The 21,449-nt window shown below is 51.0% G+C and overlaps 1 protein-coding gene across 1 annotated transcript in view; it reads right to left on the reverse strand.

Annotated features, from left to right (window-relative positions):
• The window catches only part of CDH13 (cadherin 13), a gene marked incomplete at its 5' end in the record, with an annotated part of 996,866 nt that extends 976,059 nt beyond the window's left edge, over nucleotides 1-20,807 (reverse strand). Inside the window, one exon of the mRNA XM_080702595.1 lies at nucleotides 20,763-20,807. Coding sequence (XP_080558721.1) covers nucleotides 20,763-20,807 — 45 coding nt within the window. The remainder of the gene's footprint in view (nucleotides 1-20,762) is intronic.
• Nucleotides 20,808-21,449: the final 642 nt, after the last annotated feature.

Below are 21,449 nucleotides of genomic sequence, written 5' to 3' on the forward strand. Positions count from 1 at the left end.
TCTTCCCACCTATCCATCCTTCTATTCATCTACCACCACCTATCCATACAACCATCCACCTGCTAGAGTAACCATTCATCCATCCAACCATCCATCCATCTGACCATTGGTCCATCTGACCACCCACCTGCTCGACTAACCAGTCATCCATCCATCTGACCATCACCTTCCATTTGACCACCCGTCCATCTACCCATCCACCCATTTAACAATGATCTGATCCCAGATCCTCTGTGACCATGGACAAGTGGTTTTATTCTCCAAACTATCACATATGCTGTGTCTGAAACACAACATACAAGATGGTCGTTAGGTTTAAATGAGAGAACAGATGTAAGGAAACCTGGCCCGAAGCTGTGTTTAATGTATATTTGTTCCATTGCTAATTTCCTCCCACTCAGCCTGAAAACCTTGAATCACTGCTGGCATTTTTCTCTTGCCTCACCATCTCACTGCCCCGGTGCCTCTAAAAACAGCCTCCCCTTTCCACACCCGCCATGACCTTTATTAGCTCACAAACCGGAACCTCTCGCCTTGGGTCTTTCCCAAACTCACCACAACGTCCCCAGATTCATTTTTCTGAAATACCATTTGCCACTCTATTATTTCCTTCTCCAGAACCTCCACAATCTATTTTTGAAAGTTTCTTCCCCTTCTCTTACTTTTTCCATTTTCTTATGTTTTTCATTAGAAATATAATATGAGCACATCAATAGAGATTTGTAAAGTAGAGGGGGGAAAAATCACTCAGACATGAACAAAACAGCAATGGGAATTTTGATAAAGTTCCCTTCAGTTTCCTGCCCCTTCCCTATCTGTAGAGGCCGTTTAGGAGGAATCCTATCATGCATACCATGTTCTGCCCAGTATTTGCTCCTAGCCTGTGGGATGTTTCCAGTCATTATCATCCTTACAGACATCTTCCTAGTGGCTGTGTAATATTCCACTGAGTTGCTGAGCCAGTTTCCATTTGCTAGAAATTTAATCTACTTGCAGAGCATTTACTTCCAGGCACACAGCAAGCACTCAATAAATGTTGGCTATTAGTACTGCTTCTGACCAGGGCTACTACATAAGGGTTCACAGAAGTACTTTTGCACATTGCTTGCTGTATTCAGCTCTGTTATTTTAACTTCTCATAAATTATCAGCACAAAGGGTATTCCTGTGTTTATACGTTTTGATACCATCTTCAGCAGATACTGCCATCTCCCCTCCCACCTCCAAGCCCAGGTCTCTTCTGGCCTTTCCACCGAGGTCTAGCTCACCTGTCAACTGTGAGAATCTATACCTCTTTGCTGAGCACGTTCTCTGAGCCCAGAGCCCCGTGGTCTCAAAATGAACGCCTTCTGGGGCAGCCTGCAAGTGCCATTCACCCAGATGTGTGGCACAAAGCCTGGAGATCTGCATGTCCCTCGGGTGGGACGGCTTTGAGACGTTTCACACCGGCTCCCAATGGCACCAAGGAAACCAAGCACGAGGCACCGGGCACCCGCAAAGTAACCAACTGAATAACAGAACTTCCGTGTGGTTCCTCCTTCCAGGTGCACATGGCCACTCCCCCCAGTTGCCCCTGGATCACCTCCCAGTGGAATTAGCTGCCCTCAAGTCTTCCTCTCAGAATCTGCTCTCAGGGGAACGCAACCCAAGAAGGTGACACTTAAGGGCATGCTGCCAGTGGTATCATGTTAAATCCTGCCTACTCTCCTACTCATCCACATGGAGCTAACCGATTTCCATTTTTCAAGGCCTTGGTGTTTCCGAGACCAGGTAGCCTAGAATCCCCATCCCAGTGCTAGTAGGTAGACACCACTGCCTTCATTCCAAAGATCTAGTGACTAAGGCAAAGAGAGATTGACCAACTCGCCACGGCCACGCAGCTTTGCAGTGACAGCGTTGGGATTCACGCTGTAACCCAGCCTCCCTGCAATTTCCTGGTCTCTTAATGATCCTGGTGTACTGCCAGTCACTGCCCTGTAGCGACAGTGAGAGCCCTCGGCTAAAGTAGCACCAACGCTATTAATAATTGCCATCCCTGTAGCTCCTGTCCAACTGCACTCTCTGTTCACACTTGCTGTCTCCCAGGACCACCTCCTCATTGCCCCCTGATTGTGCTCTGAGTATTTCTGTCTCAGATCGGGATTCATGTTTCTCCCAAACTAGTCACCCCATCTCTTCTTTCTCTGGCTAAGTTCTATTAAGAACTGTCCCTCTGACTCCTCTGTAAATGGGAATAAAGGCCCCTCACAGTGTTGATCAAGAATACCTGCACAGTGTACGCTTCACAGACGGCAGGTAGGCAAAGGCCTCCATGGGTGTGGACCACATTCCATACACTATTTCCATTAAAAAGAAGATTCACAAGGAAAAGTCAAGCATTTAAAGCATCAGAAAGATTGTTCCAAGTTTGCAAATAAGTCCTAATGGTTGGCAGTGCCTCTCTTAAACTGGTTAAGGACAAAGGCCACCAGAAGATGTCCAGAAGCGGGACCTTAGCTCCTCTCCCCATTTGTTCTTACTTACGCACCTCGGGCTTCCTAAAGGCTCTGGATGCCACTTTGTTGTTTACTACAGATGCAAATAGTTTGTGTCTAGTAGAACAGATATCCCCAAGACTTGCACATGGTGCCATTTAACCAGTTTTTATCCAACTCAACAATCTTATTCTAACATTTCCTTATGAAATCTTTAAAATCATGTTAGTTTTTTAAGTGCCCTTTAAAATGGTCATAACTTGCTGGTTTCTTCAAAATGAGTAAATTAAGCCAGGGGTGGTGGCACACACTTGTAATCCCAGCATTCGGGAAGCTGAGATCGGAGGATCTTGATTCGTGGACAACCTCAGCTACTTAACGAGGCCCTTCGCAACTCAGTGAGACTGTTTCAAAAATTAAAAAGAAACTAAAAAATAAGGCTGGAAGTGTAGCTCTGAGGTACAATGCCCTTGGGTTCCATTCCCAGTACTGAGAGTTTGATTTTGCCTTTTGAAAAAACATACAGGAAGCCCAGGTATGGTGGTGTATGCCTGTAATCCAAGTACTTGGGCGGCTGAGACAGGAGGATTGAAGGTTCAAGAGCAGCCTCGGCAACTTAGAAAGACTCGCTACCGCCTAGCAAGATCCTGTTTCAAAGCATAAAATAAAAATAAAAAGGGCTGGGGTGTAATGTGGAGGTAAAACACTCCTGGGTTCAATCTTCAAAAACCCAAAAAAGATAAAGGGAAAAAGACAACGCATACCATGAATGTTATCATACCATGACATATCATGAACAGTAGCTCGCTGCCAGGCATCTTCACAGACCCAACTTCAGGTCCTGGCCTTCTGGTAATAACAGGCTAGGTTAGAGATAACAGCCCTTGCTTGTGCTGAGCAAATACAAAGCTCTGATTTGGACCCAGGTTTCTCAGCCTCAGCACCACGCACACTGGGGTTGGGATGGTTCTTTATTGGGGGTGCTGAGCTGATCGGTGTAGGGTATTGATCAGCACACCAGCCTCTGCCTGCTGGGATCCAGTAGCATCTTCCTCCTGCCATGGACAAACACGTCTCTAGACGTTGGTAACTGTTCCCTGAGGGACATGATCATCCCCAGGTGAGAAACATTGCTTTAGAATACACTTCACGTGCAAACGTCAGGACGACTCATCTGCAGAGGTTCAAAGTGGCACCTGAAGGTGAAGTCTGAATGGCTGGATGGACCTCAAGACCCAGAGGGATTCCAATGCTCTGTGGGGTTCGCAAACCACCACATACACAGATTTCTAGGCCCGCCTTCAGAGGCTCAGTCCGGTAGGCCCTGGCTGGAGTCTCAGCTTTCTAATGGGTTCCCAGGTGGTCCACCCTGGCTAGCAGGTCTGCTGGAGGCCTACACACTCCAACGTCCTGGCACCCTGGCAGATGGTTTGCCAATGTGTGTCCTGTGAGTGACTACCCTGAAACGTACCCTGTGCAAGTTTCCTTACCACCAGTGTTTTGGGAAAAGTTTTGTCCTGCAGCCTTGGGGAGACCCTCTTTGCAACTGAAGTCTCAGATGCGCATATGTTGAGAAAACAAACACCAACCACCTGGTTACAAAACTCCGGTGTCTCCCAAAATAGCTTATTATACAACTAATGTTTTCTAGAACCTTTATAGACTTCCCATGGAGCCAGTATCTCTTTGGAACATGTTACAAAATATGGCATTAGAAAAATGATTGCAGGGGGAGGCAGAATTAGCCCCTTGTGCAGTTTTGTGGCATGATCTGCAGTCAACCGGGAAGGACTCAAAGACTTAGGGAAGCCCAACAGACTCCTGTTACCTAACACTGGAGACCAAGTCTCAGCCAGAGGCACCCAGAAGCCCTGGTGCCCTCTGCCTACGGTACTCGGTTCCCCAGCCCCAGGCTGTAGACCCAGGAAGGCAGCATCAGTCCCTCTGTGATATAATTCCCACTTCCCTGACCACAAACACAACCACTGTCCTGGGCCTGGCCAGGGGAGGAGCCTTTGAAAGTCCTTTCCTGTTGTCCTGTGTGTATGACTAATAGCTTTGTCTCTGTACTTACATAAAAAACACAAAAGGAAAACGCAGATAATTAACCCACCACCGAGCAGAGAGAGAAGTCAATTCTGTGAGTCTTGGGACACAGAGGTCCTCCACGTACAGAGGGCCGAGTGATAGAGGTTAGGAACAAGACCTTAGATCTTAGATTGCCTTCTCCTGTCCATGTTATCGGATTCTTCAACTGAACCAGCCAGGGGCGACAGACATTCAGGTTGATTCGAGGAATCCTAAATCCTTCCCAAACCTGCTCCTGAGTTACACACAGTGACAATTAGCATGCCGGCGAAGCTAGCTTGTTCCGTCTTCTCCCTCCCTCACTGCCTTTCCTTCTTTTAAAAGTTGGCCACACTAACACTCCTCCTTTTCCTACAGCCTCTGGGTTTACTGCTGGCATCCTACACCAGAGATGCCTGCGCCAGATGGAAATAAAAACCAGTGAGACGAAGATTGTTCTCAGTCAGCAAAACAGAAGTGGAGAACCACAACTTTATTTCTAATGGGCCAGAGTTACCTGCAGCTCTGGACCACACTTTTTTTTTGTTTTTTTTTTTTTGTTTTTTGTTTTTTTTTTGCGCAGGTCTGGGGATGGAACCCAGAGGCATTTGACCTCCAAGCTACACCCCCTGCCGCCTTCTTTATTTTGAAACAGGGTCCCACTGAGTTGCAGATGGCCTCACTAAGTAGCTGAGCCTGCCCACGAACCGTGATCTGTGGTCTCAGCCTCCTGAATGCTGAGATTACAAGCGTACGCCACCACGCCCAGCTCACTGGTTGGCTTTTTATCGGTGAAACATAAAACTCAGTGTGGCCAGCAAGAATGGGAATCGGGCCCCAGACTGCAGGGACGACACGCCTTGGTATTGCCTCCTGCCAGCCCCAAATTTCTCAGTATCTTTCTGCCTCAGTTTTCTGTCTCTGTTATTATGGAGATGGGTGGACAATAGGACCCTTTTACGGAGGGCCGAGTCCTTAAATGTGTAAAATGGCGCCATTCATGGTGAGCACCTGTTAGAAGGGGCAAGGTATGTGCGCTCAGGGATGGAGTATGCTGGAACCTAGAGCCTGGACCATTCTTAAGAGTCATTTCTTTCTCCCATTGAATATCAGGCATAGCTGACATCCTATAAAGCTCATTCTGTTAAACCACAGAGTTGTGCCACCATCACTTCTACTGAATTCTAGAGTATTTTCAATCCTTCCCAAAGATAAGATGCCAGTGTCCACTGGCAGTCCCTCACAGCGCCCCTCCTCCGGCCCTATGGAACCGCTTACCTGCTTTGTGTCCCTAGAGATTTGCCCGTTTGGGGCAGTTCATTCCATTTCCGGAATCATACAGGGTGTGACCTTTTGCATCTGGAACCACCTGAGTTTTTGGTTTTTTTTTATCTCAGCCCCAGAGCACCAAAGTTGCGCGACCTGTCTTAGATCTCCCGGAGTTTCCCCATCTGTGAAATAAAATTAGAATCGTGGCAGATACCCCCTAGATTCTTTAGAAGGACTAAGTGTGCTAATTAACACATCAAAGTTTTGAGCTGGGGTCTCAGTGATCATCTGTGCTGCACAGAAGGCGGCCAATGTCAAGACTACCATTATTATTTTGCAGATCCTTTGCCCCAAAACATCTGACTGGTGGTGGGAATCAAAAGAAGGGGAAAATAAAATAGAAAAAACAGCTCTTAACCCCTTCAGTGCACAGCCTGGCGGGGAACACATGCTTCGAAAACTAAATTAAAGGAGTACAATGAAGTTTTATCATATGCTCATTTAACTGATGCAAACCCAGCTCTTCCACCAAAAAAGCAAAGGGAAAAGTACAATGTAAACACTGCAATTAAGTACTGTAAAATTATATCTTGCATACATTCTTTATTACGCACTGTACATTACTGCATGCATTATACATTTTTCCATATTGATTACAGCACAGGGCTGCATACACAAAACCACACACACCATATTTTAATGGGTGACCAGAATGATTTCAAGGTTAATGACGACACTGTGTTTACCTTCAACCCTGACTTTATAACCCAACCTCCGAGCAAAATTCAACTCTATTGTGTATCAACAATAACAGCTCAGAATTATTCCAGATGAATTAAATCAATGATCACAGTGCAGAATTATTCCAGACAAATTAAATCAAGGCAGAAGCAGGCTGCGGGCTTGGGCACGAGGCTGCGATTGCCTCCAACGTGGTCGGCACCCACTTGCCGGGCGCCATCCCTATACTCTGCGAGATCAGAGTCTCGATTTCAAAAGAAGCCCCGTGAGGGTGACCAGAAGGGGTCGGTGAACAGCAGAATAAAACTGAAGATATGTATGAAAATAATCTGTCACCCTTCCAACAGGCAGGGCAGGCAAGAGCTGAGCCCTTCCCGCCCCTGCCCGCCCTGCCAACTGCAGCTTTCTTTGCAGCACTGATCACCACCTGACAGACTTCATCGGTCTACCTGTTCGTTTCTTTTTATCATCTATTTTCTGACCAGTACACAAGCTCACTAAGGCAGCTGCTCGGTCTGGGCCATTTGCGTTTGCATCGCCAGAACCTAGACAGGTGTAAGGCACCTGACGGGTGCTCGTGGTCTTCACTGAAGCATGAGCAGGAGTGATTGTTTTGGTGCCCCGCTTTGCTTTCACCTGCTATGCCAAAGCGCCTGCAGCCCACTCCTCAGACGTCAATGCTCTGGGTTGGTAAGTGTTCAAAAATAGAGGGAATAAGCTGGGCGTGATGGCGCACGCTTGTAATCCCAGCATTTGGGAGGCGGAGACAGGAGGATCTGGGTCTGTGAACAGTCTCAGCTACTTAGTGAAGCCCTCTGCAACTCAGTGAGACCCTGTTTCAAAATATAGGGCTGGGAGGTGTAGCTTGGATGAAGAATGCCCCTGGGTTTCATCCCTGGTACTGCAAAAAAAAAAAAAAAAGGAATAAATTCCACATCAATCATGAGACCCCAAGGTAGCATGCCAGGGCTTTGGCATATTGAACCCATTTCATGAGAAAGTGTATGGGTGCAGGTAGGTGCTTAGACAAAATAAGATTAAAAGAACTCACCATGACCATTACAACCCTTTCTGCTCTTGTAACAGTGGCAAAGGCAGCCTCCGCTGCTCACACCCAGGGCACAGACTGGCCGTTCATGCACCTGCCATGCCTCCCCATGACTCTGCCCAGCACCACTCCAAGGCCACGGTTACGTCTCCATTACGTCCAAGGCTCAGCAAAGAGACACAGGGACGTAATGGTGGCAGGTGTCACCCCCGAGCAATGCAAGATGGACACAGAATATAGATGTCTGAGCCACCTGTCCTACAGAAGGCCCATGCGAAATGAGTTGTACAGTTCTGTTGGGCCCCAGCGACAATGGCCCCAGCTTCCTATGACAGATGACGCGTTTTTATTTATGTATGGTACCGGGGATTGAATGCAGGGACATTCTAACTCCAAGCTATATTCCTAGCCCTTTTTCAGCTTTTATTCTTTGAAACAGGGTCTTGATAGGTTGCTGAGAATCTTACTACATTGCAGAGGCTGGTCTTCAACCTGTAATCCTGTCTCAGCCTCCGCAGAGGCTGGTCTCCAACCTGTAATCCTGTCTCAGCCTCCCGAGAACTAAGATTGCAGGCGAGTGCCACCACGCCCAGGTCAATGACACAGTCTCTGTCGGCTTACTGGTTTTCCTTCCTTCTTGATCTTCCCAGGTCCTCACTCCTGGGCACTGGGGTCATCTCCCAAGTTAGACCTTGCACCCAAGATACATCCCCAACACATTTTGGAGGAAGTCAGCCCGGGATGCAACGTTTTACACCAATACACCTTTGGGTAGGAAGAAAGCCTCTGGACTGCAGTCCAGATAATTACCACAAAGGCCAACTCAGTGCATATTCTAGGACTGGCCGGAGAATGATGCTTCATAGTCACCAAGGACCTTGCTTTGAAGGTAATGCAAATGATCCAGGGATGTAGGATCCTAAATGAATATAATAATCATAGCAATAAAGGCCAAAGAAATAGTCTGATCTCCTTCCCTGCCCTCCGCTGTCACCAACAGGTGAGATCAGAGAAAACTATAGTCCAAGGGCCAAATCCAGCTCTATCTGCTTATGAAAATAAAGTTTTTATTGGAACACAGAATGGTCTACTTACTATTTTTGTGTGCTGGGGAGTTGAATCCAGGGGCATTCTACTTCCAAGATACATTACCCCCTCCAGCCATTTTATGTATTTGGAAACAAGGTCTGGCTGAGTTGCTGATACTGGCTTCAAACCTGCAATCGTCCCGTCTCAGCCTTCCAAGTGCTGGAATTAGAGGCATATGCCACCATGTCTATTTACATATTTCTGTGGCAGAATTTTTCTTTCCTATTTTTTTTTCTTTTTTTGGCGCTGGGGATTGAAGTAGGGGCATTCTACTTCTGAGCCCTTTTTTAATTTTTAATTTTAATTTTTTTGGTGATACTGAGGTTCCTGGAAACCCTTCTACCTCCGGGCTACACTCCCAGACCTATTTTATATTTTTGTTTGGAAACAGGGTCTCTTAAGCCAGCGAGGCTGGCTTCGAACCTGTGTGATCCTCCTGTCTCCGCCTCCCAAGTGTGGGGACTACAAGCGTGCCCACCACGCCCGGCTAAGCCCTTTTATTATTTTGAAACAGTGTCTCACTAAGTTGCTAAGCCTAGCCTTGAACCTACAATCCTGTCTCAGCCTTTTCAGCCTTCTGTGGCAACTTTCCTGCTGCGTAGGTAGAGGGTGCAAGAGTGGCTATGAATTCACTACATAGCCTTTTACAACAACAACAACAACAACAACAACAACAACAACAACAACAAGACTAGTTACACCTGGTATAAATCATTGGTTGCTATATGTTTGAATTCCCAAGAGTAAAATTTCGATAAAAACAAAAACTGGAGAAAGTTGCCAGGTACCACTTGATCATAAAGACAAATGCAGCCTCTATTCCTGGCTTCCTTTCACAAATGGCAGATGTGTCATTGGGGAGGTCACCATGTCAGAACAAAGAGCCCTCCATCCCAAAAGAAGGCCTGAGCGAGCTCGGGCCAGCACTCGGCCTCACACTCAAAAGCGCCCTCATGGCACCTTCGCGGTGCAAAAGTGTGTCTGTTAACCCCATGCTTGTCTCTCCCGTTAGAACGCACACTCCATGCCCACAGGCAAGAAATCCTGCTGCTTCTCCCAGACACTGGCCGCTCTTACACAAGCATTTGTCAAAAGAAGAACTTAACCCGATACTGATTGTACGGCGCAGGTGCAGAGACATGGACATCCTGAGGGGGCAGAAAGGCAAGGGCCCTGTGCAGAGACTGGACACCTGGGGCAGCGGGGAGCAGGGGGTACAGTAAACACCCAGGAGACAGGCTCTGTGAAGGCAGAGACAGGTGGTGCTGCTCTCCTAGACCAGCGTGTCCATCAGGGCTGAGTGGACGCAGCACTAAGTGTTTGCTGAATTATTACACTGGTAAAAGAGAACTAAACTTCAAGTTAGATTCAATACAATCGCAACGCACAACACATCCACACGTCTATATGGCCACAGGCTGGATATTGCTCATTTCCTACAGACTGGGGAAAACAGATGGTAGAGCCCTGGAGAGCTTGGACACCGGAGCTCCTGGGCCCCAAGGGAGGCGGCCACCCAGCTGTGCTGGGCAGAGGGGAGGCAGGTGCGGGCGGGCCGCGCCCAAGCTCAGCCCAGCGGCCACTTCCTGGGGAAAGTAAGAAGTAAGGGTGGGTTGGTTGGGCCTTGGACCAGAGAAGGCACAGAGATTATACTAACCCTCTTCTGTTGGGTTCAGCTCTGGATTCGCAGATGAGCACCCCACTTGCTACTCGGTAGACATGAAGGTTGCAGCCAGTTACCCAGGTGGAAAGGCCAAGGCCCACGGCACCTATGGACACCAGGAACCCAAGATGAGCCCACCCAGAGCATCCATTTCGACTTCAGGAGAGCCAGAGAGGAAGCTGACAATGGAGAGGACTGATATATAACCAGGCACAGGGCATGGAGAAGGAAGCTTTTATACACCCGCATAACGTAGAGGCAAAGGAACAGGCACAGGAATAAAAAGTGCCTGGATTCAAACCCTGCTCCCAGGCCTCAGGGGCCAGGTGACCCTGGGCAGATGGCTCAGCACCCAAGACTGATTTGCACCATCTATAACCAATTTCAATAGTATGAACGGAAGGGAGCAGGGTAGGCTCTGGCGGGAAACACCGGGTACCGTGCGCACGGGTGTTTCTACCACGCTGAACCTCCATATGATATATAATTACCAATAAGTTTATTTAAAAAATGGAGACAAGGAGAGTTGCCTCTAAGGATCACAGATAAGGATTCATGATAACGTCTACACCTGATACATAGCAGCTTACAATAAACTGTAGGGGTTTTTGGATATTTTGATAATAATAAGTGCTTATGGCAGGAGCTTGTGTGCAACACACACACACACCCCTCTAATAAACCCCCTGGGACCAGCTGCTGGGCAGATACATCTAGAACATAAGCTCTCACCAGATCAGAGGATTTGATGAGGTGTGAAATCTTCGGGGAAGCCATCTCTAGGGACTTCCAACATGGGAACTTCCCCAGGGAGCAAGCCCCTTGGTTTCTAAATGCCCACACATCTTCACACACACGTGAGATGGATCCTGAAGGTTGAGGCCCTGTGGTGACTGCAGACTGTCAACTTCGTCGGTGCATCGTGCGCCAAAGTTAAATCGACCCCTATTTCTTAGGCACCTGACTGACTGGTGTTCGCCCTTAAAGTGTATTTGTCCCTCATCGAGACCCTGGTAGGCAGGGATAGATTTTCCCTCTCCTTACTTGCTTAACACAGGGGGAAACAGAAGAATGGGGAACTGACAAATTACCTAAAGTCACAAGTGACGGGGCCCCAAGCCAAGCTCACTCCTCCGAGATGGGCATCTCCCTGAATCTGCCCAGCAGCCTCACACCCCAAAGCCCTTGCACCCCAGCAGACCCTAATCCTGCTCCACACGTGCCCTGGGAAATGCAGGACTGTATTTCCAAGGTATCACCATTCTCTGTACTTAGAAGGAATAAAAATTTACAAGAAAAGAAAAAAAGAAGAAAAAAAAAGAAAAGATAAAAAGAGGGGGTCAGGAGGACACAGCCCCTATCCCCACCATGAGATGAGGGTTTACGCCCATTCTATTTACCCCTGAATTCTCCAATTGCCTGAGTGCATTCACAGCAAAAGACTGAAGGCCTCAGGGCCATTCTGTACACACGGGGACCCAGGTCCAAATCTCTGCTCAGGCTTGCCTCTTCTGTGACTTTAGACCACCTCCTTCAGCCCACCCCCAGCTCCTTCGTCTGTAAAAGGGGACAACGGCATCCCTCTCCCCTGAGCCTGAAATATCTGGTGAGAGCCCGGCATACAGTGCTCAGTAAATCTTTTTTTTTTTTTTTTTGAGGAAGAAAAATGGTGTAGACGTGTTCAGAAATGAAGTTGCCACAGAATGTGGCAGCATTGCTAACTGCAAACGCACCCCGGGGCTTCAAGAAACAGAGGTGCAGCTCAGCTTGCGCGCCCCCCCCCCCATTCATTCAGCGGCTGGGAGAACTCACCAGTTACTGTCACCGGGGCCCGTGGCACAGCCGTGGAATCCTGGGCTAAGGAAAAACCGTGGAGCCCGCTTCCTAGAAGACAGTCAGGGTCTTGCTCACTGCCGGGATCTCTCAAGCACACTGGGCCTTTCTACGTCTTCACCCCTTTTTATCTATTAAAACTCACGAGGGCCTCGTCCTTCTCACAGCTGGGAACACTGAAGGTGCTTTGCTGAAGGACACAGGCAGGTGAGAGGGATCCCCGATCAGGTGCAGGTCCACCCACGGCACGTAGCAGCCAGTTAGTGCCGGCTCACAAAAGCTTGTGTTCAAGTTTAAGAAACTTAGATTGACAAGGCCCTTGGTAGGAGCATTTATGCCTCAGAACTTGGCAAATGCTGCAAATCACATAGTTGTCTTGGTTTGGATTTCAGAGAGAGAGCCAGTGATAAACACTGAACAGGAAGCACACCACTTCGGACACACAGGTGAATATTCTGCTTCTCGGCTTATAAGTGCACAAGTCACCAAGCCGCACCCAGTGGTCTGAAAGGGAGGCTCTGTGGCAACCTGCCGAGTGATTGCAGGAAGATCAGTCTTTCCTTTGTGCAAGAAATCTTTCTAGTGCTGCTCATTAGATGGTCAAGGAACGATTAGAGGCCTTGGCTATGTTTTTCGCAAATACGCTTTGCATGAAAAGCCTCAGAGATTGATTAATCACAGAGGCTCATGCACGTGGGTCGCCCTGGGTGCAGGCGCTTCCAGGTGCCCATCCCAAGTAGGTGCGGACTGGTTCCATTGGCCCGAGGGGCCTCTCCCAGGAGCTCTGGAGGCCTGGCCAACACCCGGGGCCCTCAGCCGATGGCAAACACCTGGGATCCTTGTTTGGCCAAGTATCTCTAGCCCCTAGCCAATTGAAAGAGTCATGCGCCTGCAGGCAACCTCGCCCCTCCCTGCACCCCCCGCCCCGTGCCATTGCCCAACCGGCCCTGTCAGGGGCTCCTTCTAAATCATATTGCCCTGGAAGGATTTGTCTACGTCGTCATTCCAGAGTCTAGCCTGCCCTAGCTCAGGCCTACACCGGCTTCTCTTTTCTGTTCCTATCTGGTCCATCCCACTTGCTGCACTGTGGCTGGGGTGACCTTTTCAAAGTGGAAATTCAATCAAGTCATGCTATACCCTCCCCTCCTGACCTTCAGTGGCTGTCCACTGCTCCGGGATAAACACTAAAATCCTTGCGGTCGCCAAGTGGCATCTCCTGTCCGCCTCACACTGCTCCTGGCTGGGCTGTCTCCTCCTGCACAGTGGCTTCGCCCAGGCCGTCTTCTGTCTGCCAAGTCTTTCCCCCACACGCTTGAGCAGGCCCTTGTCTGCACACCCAAGTCCTCCAGATCTGAGCCTCAGCTTGTCGGAGAACCTTCCAGACCCTTCGTCTGGATCAGGTGTCTTTTTCATGATATCCATTCATCCGCCCACTCGTTCATTCGTTCATGCTTGCCGAGGGCCTACAGTTCTCACACTGTCTCAAGCCCTGGGGATACAGAAGACATGAGCATGCTTGACAACCGCACGTGTTAGAAAAGAGCTTGTATTTTGCTGGGAGAGAAAAATGAAGGATGGGAGAGCACGCCATGTTGGATGGTGTGACTTCACCACTCTTTCTTTGCAGCGGTTGTCCTGGCGTTAAATTATTCATTAACTGGTATTGATCCCCCCTGCCAGGTTGAGCCTCGAGAGAGCAGAAACTGAGTCTGCCTTATTAGCAGCTGCACCCTGAACATACCAGGGGTTCCTAGAACCAAGAACCGAGTAGGCCCTTCAAAGACATCACTGAGATTTGCTGAAGCCATCCGGTCCCTGGTGGATTGTTCTGAAGTCAAGGCGCTTGTGTGTGGACCCGCGAAGGACAATCCCCAAAGGCTGAATCCCTATACCCTTCCTTGGCATCTTCTTGCAGACCCTTTGGTCATAATTTTGAGTTAGACCAGGGGCCTGCCGACTTTTTCTGCAAAGGGCCAGATAGCAAATATTTCAGGCTTTGGTTATAATTTTGAATTAGACCGGGAGTCAGCTAACTCTTTCTGTAAAGGGCCAGATAGCAAATATTTCAAGCTGTAGGGGCCAGACAGTCTCAACAATGTTGTTATGGCACCAGGCAGCCATAACAGTTGTATACACGAATAGGTGTGGCTGCGATCTAATGGAACTATTTATAAAATCAGGCTGCAGGCAGGAACTGGCCTGTGGGCCATGATTCACAGCCCCTGAGTTAGATGCCCCGCAGCTTGTAGCAGCAAGACTGAGCCTGTCTAGCCTATAGTAACGGCCAATGCTTCTGCTGGTGGGTCCAGAAACTTTCTGCAGACTATACATGGGTCCACCGACCACCAGAGAGATTTTCACAGAAACTGGAACTTCAGATATCTATCTGCAGCTACCACCTCCTTTCTGAGGCACACAACCCAGAAAAGCTGTTGTTCCCTACCACCTGGGAGGAAACAGACACAGGCCTGGAGGCCCGGCCAGGCAGGCATGAAGGCTGCCACATTCTTTCAAAGGTCCCCGGGCTCCTCCTGAGGAAGGCCAGCTCACTTCCGGCTGCGCCCGGGCCTGTGGCAGGGCCCCCGTGGGCGCAGCAGCAGCTGCCTCAACCCCGGCCCGGCCGGCCTTCCGCCAAGAGACACAGGGTCTTTGTGCTTCTGCAGTAGATCGGGTGTCGCTCCGTGGTGTTTCAGAAATGAGACATGACATGTCAAAACGTGCCTGTTGCTAGTGGTAAATTTCAAGAATTTGACTCTCGTTGGCCACTGGCGGCAGAGAAACAAACCTTTTCTTTCTGAATGAGCATGCAGTCATCCTATTCAGCCCGCTCTTCGGGGCGTGCGGCTATGGAAAGAGAGAGTCCGCCAAGGCCTACCTGCTGGCGCAGGATCAGACAGTCAGATTAGCCCAGTGTTTACAGAGCCAGAGAGCACTAGTCACAGTGTGAACACCGTGGTGGGCAGGCGGTGGGTGTTCACTGTTAGAAATATAGATATAAAAACATTCCGGGAGCTCCCGGACAGCCCTGGTGGCGACATTATCCCGTGCACAAGAGTGCTCCAGGTGATAGAGCCGGATGATGTAGCCTCCCCTGGAGTTAGACATGCTCAGGGTTCCCAGAGCCCCTGCAAGCCTCCGTTTAATACCTTCCTGTGATGTTCCATCGAAGTCCATCATACGTGTGAGCAACACTCTTGCAGTTAAAACATCCAGGGTGGCCCTGTCTCCCTGGGTAGTGTGCTCTTGGTTAAACACCATATACAGGACCGAAGGGCCTATGTATTATCCAAGTGGCCCTGCAGTCGCTCGGCCGCTGGTTTGCAATGGTGTTTGGGTGGACCCGCCCTCGGTCACCCTGGGTTTACACTGGCTCAGAGCTGCACCTAGAAAAGCTGCACCCTTTCTAGGTCTGACTACTGCCTGGGAAGCCACAGGTCTGGGTGTCATTAGTATCCCCCAACCACACTGACAGTGATGTTCTCAGGGAGGGGGCAGATTCTTGGCTCTGCTCTTCCAGAGCCCCCATCAATACTGTCCACTCAGAGCTCCCAAAGAAGCCAGCCCCGCTCTTTACCAATAGCCCATTACTGAGCAGGTAGCTGCATCGATTTGATCAAGCCTCACCGTTTAAGAAAGAAGAGGTCCCAACTCAAATGGCCATAGGGGCAAGCGAGTACCTTGAGTGCATGCAGGGCCTGGGGAGGAGGATTGTGGCAAAACGGCAAAACGCAGAGGCTCGTTGTGCCTCAAGGGGGCAGTATTGACACCACAGCTCCAGCCAGAGAGCCCTGGGGGAGGCAGAGGCAGACCTAGGGGTTCCTGGCACTGGACAGTTTAAGAAATGCAAAGAAGCTCGATTGATTCTGGTTTTGTTGTTGTTGTTTTGCGGTACTGGGGATGGAACCCAGGGGCATCCTACCTCCAAGCTATACCCCCAGCCTATTTTTTATTCTTTATTTTGAAACAGGGTCTCACTGAGTTGCAAAGGGCCTCACTAATTAGTAGCTGAGTCTGTGAACTGTGATCCTCCTTGTCTCAGCCTCCCAAATGCTGGGATTACAAGCGTACGCCGCCACGCCTGGCTCTGGGTTTTGTGTTTTGTTTTGTTTTTTAATGCGCAATTTCCTACTTTTGAAAAAAAAATTTAGTCAACAAGATACCTTTCTGGGGTAACATTGGCCTGTGACTGCCACTTTTCTACCTCCGCTCAGAAGTCAGCCTTGGGCTAGATCAGCTGCAAGCAGAGACTGCTGGGTTCTGTCTGCTAAACCACAGGGTGGCCCATCCTCCCGGGCTCTGATGGGTCCGCCGCTTCAAGTTAGAAATGTTCCTCCTCCTCACTCACCTCCCTCAGTGGCTTCCCTCCACAGAAAAAGAGGACTTTTCTCCCCCAAGATAGGATACAGCCATCCGGCAATTGTAGCTAGCTGCAGAAGACACGGGCTGCTGGGAATCATATTGGCAACGTCACTGTCGGGGCCAGAGCCTCACAGGCGCACAGACACCTTGCTGACAGCTAAATGGAAACAGTGCTTAAAACGCTGGTCACTTGATTTGATTCTGCCCAGCTGATTATTGGAGCTGGATGACAGACGGATATTCCCTTTCCCTTTCAACTGGCGTTGGCGGGTGCGGTCCTGGCAGGAGGTGCAGTCTTCTGAGCAGTGAGGTCAGTGGGGAAGATGAGCCCCCTGCACAGGCCGAACTGCTCCTGCCTGTTGGCTGCCCCAAGAATAAAACCAGATCCAACCAAAGTCCAACGCCAGGACATCTCACAACTTCCCCCCACGCCCCGCTGCACTATCTTTCAAAGAAGGCTTTGAAGTCTCTCTGTTCGTGTGCTCCCAGGAGATGCAGGGTTGAAGAAGAAAATAGAATATAACCAATCACAGTAGGGAGGAAGAAGGAAAGAAAGGAAGGCAGGAGAGAGAGAGAGAGAGAGAGAGAGAGAGAGAGAGAGAGAGAGAGGAAGGAGAGAGATTGAGATTAACCGATCAGTGGCAGGAATTCTCATTTGGGAGCACTTATTGCAAATATTCTAGAATACGGAATACAGTTTTGCTTTGATGGAGCTGCTTTGCTGAAGTTCTTTAAAATATGAGCTGGAGGTTCAGAATTTTGTAATGCTGTGGATGGAGCCCTCTTCTGGAGAAAATTTTCAACAGGTATTAAAACAAGATCAAAACATACAGAGATGCGCACAGAAAACCCCCTGGGCTGTGGAGATGATGGGACGATGGCCCAGCTGTGAAGTGAATCTGGATTCGTACTTTAATATGCCTTCTGCAAAGATACCAGTGATCTGGACTCTTCCCCAAGCTACTGGTTATGGGAAGAAAAATAAAAAGATGGATATTTTTAAGAAGGGTCGATTTTACACACCCAAATGATAGTGCCTTCAGACATGCAACTATTAGGTATATTGGTTTATGGGGCAATTTCACTCTAACATGTAGAGGATGCTTCTAGAAGGTAACAGATTTTACCTAACGGGAAACCCAAGGGCTAAAGACAGGAAAGGGGAGAAAGAGGGGTACAGTAGCGATCGGCCACCCGGGACTCTGGAGGCTTTTAGTAGAGACTGTGGAATTACACAAATCCAAATCGCATATTCGGCCTTATGGTTTACTGGCTCCTCTTCCAGGACTTTTTTTTTTTTTTTTTAATGTGCGTGATCTCCGTCACTGTGATTCCTTTGGCCATGAACACCTCAGCTCCCCGAGTGTTTCTGAAACCTCTGAGGCTGCCGCGTGCCGAAGCCACGCGGTGGGCAGTGTTCTCTACAACTCTGTTTCCCATCGCAGCGGAAGGACTGCGAGTAAACGCTGCCCCTAAAATATCGCTTACGCAGTCGCCGACTCACTAGAAGGCACGGCTCCTCGTTTACAATCCTGAGTGTCAAGACTGCCGCCAAGAAAGAACTCCCGGCTTCCCATCAGAATCTCAGAATTCCACGGAACGTGTATTTTAGGCGGTCCCCAGCGACTGCTCTCCAAACCTGAGCCCCTCCCGACAATCCTAATTCTTGGGGGATTACTCATACATTGTTCGAACTTTGGGGTTAGTCGGGAGCATTTACTTGATGGGGCCAGAGGAATCGGGTTTTACAAGTGGAATTTCCAGCTCATGCCCCTCCTGATTTGTTTCACATGCAATATTGCAGCCAAATTCCAGAGGCCACTTCTGGGATGGGCCAAAGCCCCCCAGACGAGAAGAGAGGTGACTGCTGTTCAACCTTGCCAGCTGCCAGCCACTGTCACTTACAAATCCTCGTTTTACACCCAAACACCACAACGGGCGACCCCGCCCACAGGCTTTCAGAGCCAGATAGTTTCCTAAGAGGGACCCGGTGCCTTACATCTGCGGCAGGAAAACACACCCAGGCTTGCCTGAGCACCACCAGGGCAGGGTGACTAATTTGCTTTATTACATTGTTTTTTTTTTTTCCCTTCTGTTTTTCTCTCCGCCTGGGGAAAGTTTTGTGTTTGCTTGTTGACTCAAAGCTTCTAAGACTTTCTCCACTTTTCTGTCTGGCGCGAGTCTCTCCGCACTTGAACCTCTCGCTGGTAAGCTCTCTACCGGAGAGATTTCCCCGCAAGCTACAGTTGCTGCCGGGATATCCATTACTGTCCTAATGTGGATGTTTGCTCTGACCATGCCCAACAGTCACAGGGCGATTCAATTCCCCTTCCTTCAGAACCCGCTGGGGTCAACCAGCTGCCTGGGAGGACAGTCACCTGCTGCTTTGCAAGAGGCGCCCTGCACTAAGCCCCTGGTCTCAGCACACTGTCACGTGGTCTGTCCTGCTTTAAGGGAGGCATAACTTTGGGCCGGCCTTGGAATCCAACTGAGACGCAAGAAATCTGAAAAGACGAGGGCTGGCCCAACCCTGCGCACCCAGCAATCCCAGGAGAGGGGTAAATTATTTCACAGTGGAGAACCTGGAAGCTCAGAGAGGTCCAGCAACTTGCCCTCAGGTGGGACCAGTAGCAGATGGGGGAAAGGATCTGAGTCTTTTCTGTCTGAGGCAGGCTCTGAGCTCAGAGAGGGATTTATGTGCAGCACACAGCTCTAGGGGCGGCTAGAGCCCAGGGAGTGCGGGAAGCCGGTCTACAGCCAGGCCCGGGGTGGAGGGCAGGACTGAAGGCTTCAGGAAGCCCCCAGAAAGCCCCCAGGGCCCGGGAGGAAGGGGGGCTGGCAAAGAGCTGGTACCCGGGGAAGAAGTCAGGAGTATAGGGGTGGGATCGGCAGCCAGACACTTCACTCTGCCCCTCTGGTCCGCCCCCACCCCAGGAGCCAAACCCAGTCACTGCATTCCTGGGGGTACTGATCTTCTCCAAAGTCTCAACCTACACTGGCCCAGCAGTGTCCCCCTTAGAAGGCTGCCCTGGACCTTATCCCCGGCAGGAACTGACTTCTCATCCGCAAGCACACAGGTGCCTCTTCCTTGGGCACCCAGGAGTCCTGGCGCCAAACTCCACACCCATCCTACCTCCATCCCTGGTGCCTGAGGCTCCATCTCCTGACCTCCTCTCTGCCCAGCCCGCCCTCCTCTCCCCCACACACTAGGAGGCTGCCAGCTCCTCAGAGGAGTCCCGGTGGCTGCCAGGGAGGCCCCGAGGGCTGGGGCTGGGTGCTCCCTGAGCCACCGAGCTGAGTAGCGCTGGGCGTGCCTCTGCATCGCCAGCACCTCAGGCCTGGCCCTGGAGCTCCGCTTTCCTGCCCAAACTTCCCGAGAGAGCTCTGCGATGCGGACGAGATTGCGGAGGCCATGACTCGGGAGCCCCCTCTCCGGCTCCCTCCGGAGCCCTTCTGTGCCGCCGCAGCGCTGGGAGGGTTAGCCGGCAGCTGCAGCCCGGGGTGGGCAAAGCTTGAACTTTTCTCTGCGCTGCGCGCCCGCCCGGGGAAGGTGGCAGCGGCGGCCGCCCCAGCTGCCTGGACAAAGGGGGCGCGGGGGGCTGGGCCTGCGCCCTGGCCGGGGGCGCGCTCAGGCCCTGGCGGCCCGGGGTCTGGAGGGGGAGGACCCGCTGCGGGCGCGGCTCGGTGGAGAGGCTGCGGCGGGCCGTGGGGAGGCGCCTTCCCGCCCGCCCGCTCCTCGCTGGCCGCGGGCTGGGCGCGGGGACCGGCGCCCCGGGATGTCGGCGCGGCTGCTCGGCCTCCCGGACGCCCGCAGCCCGCACATCCCCACCCGCGCTGGGCAGGGAGACCCGGACCCGCGCCGGGGTCGCCTCCAACCGAGTCTTCCGCGGATGCGGGGGGGCTCGGAGGAGGCGAAGCAAAGTTACCCCACTTGATGGAGGCGAGATCGTCGCCCCGGCTTGCAAAACCGGGACCTGGGAGCGCTCTCTGCCTCCCCGGAACGTGCACACACACACACACACACACACACACACACACACACACACACACACACACGCACACAGCCAAGCCCGGGCGCCTAGGGTGTCTGGGGCTGGGGATGACCGCCCTCCCCAGCCCGGTTCGTCTTCCGGAGCCGGAGCCCCCCAGACCCCAAGACCGCCGCTGGCCCGCATTGCTCGCGGCGCGGGCTGCAGGAGCCCGGCGAGCCCGGCCCCTACCTGGGACAGCAGGACGCACAGGACGAGCGGGGTTCTCGGCTGCATCTTGCCCCCTAGACGCGCCCGGCCGCGGTGTCGTTCACGCGCGCGGCGGCTGCACTAGGCATATTTTCCGTGGGAGCCAGGCTTTGAGGAGCAGCTCTGCCTCGCCAGCCAGCCAACTTCCCAAATAGATCAGCGGCAGCATCGCGAACGCATTGGGTGGAAGAGGCTGATGACCAGGACCAATGGCTTTACGAGAAGGATTCCTTCATAAAGCGCCCGGCTTCTGCCTGGCAGTTGCGGGGCGAGCGCCTCGCCAGCAGCAGCCCCTCGGAGCAGGCAGCGCGCTGGCCTTTTTCTTTTCTTTCTTTCTTTTTCTTTTTTTTTTTTTTCTTTTTTTTCCCCTTCCTTTGGACGGCGGGGCTCAGCAGCCTCACAAATCACACTGGGCCACGCCAGCCAGCCGATCCTACTTTTCCACAGAATGGGACTGCACCGGGGAACGGCGGCCACTTCCAGCCCAGCGCAGAGAGATTCTCTTTATTAAAATGTTAATAAGATCCACTTTATTTCCAATAAATCAAACCAAACGACCCCAGCCGTTCCAGCCTTTCTGCACTGGGAAAGCCTTCGCAGGGGGGTTCTTTTTTGCTCTCTTTTTCTCCCCCCCCCCAACATCTCCAATGTGGCCCAAGCTCTGAGGAT

This window comes from Muscardinus avellanarius (genome assembly GCF_963383645.1).
Source record: "Muscardinus avellanarius genome assembly, chromosome: 10".
Lineage (NCBI taxonomy): Eukaryota > Metazoa > Chordata > Mammalia > Rodentia > Gliridae > Muscardinus > Muscardinus avellanarius.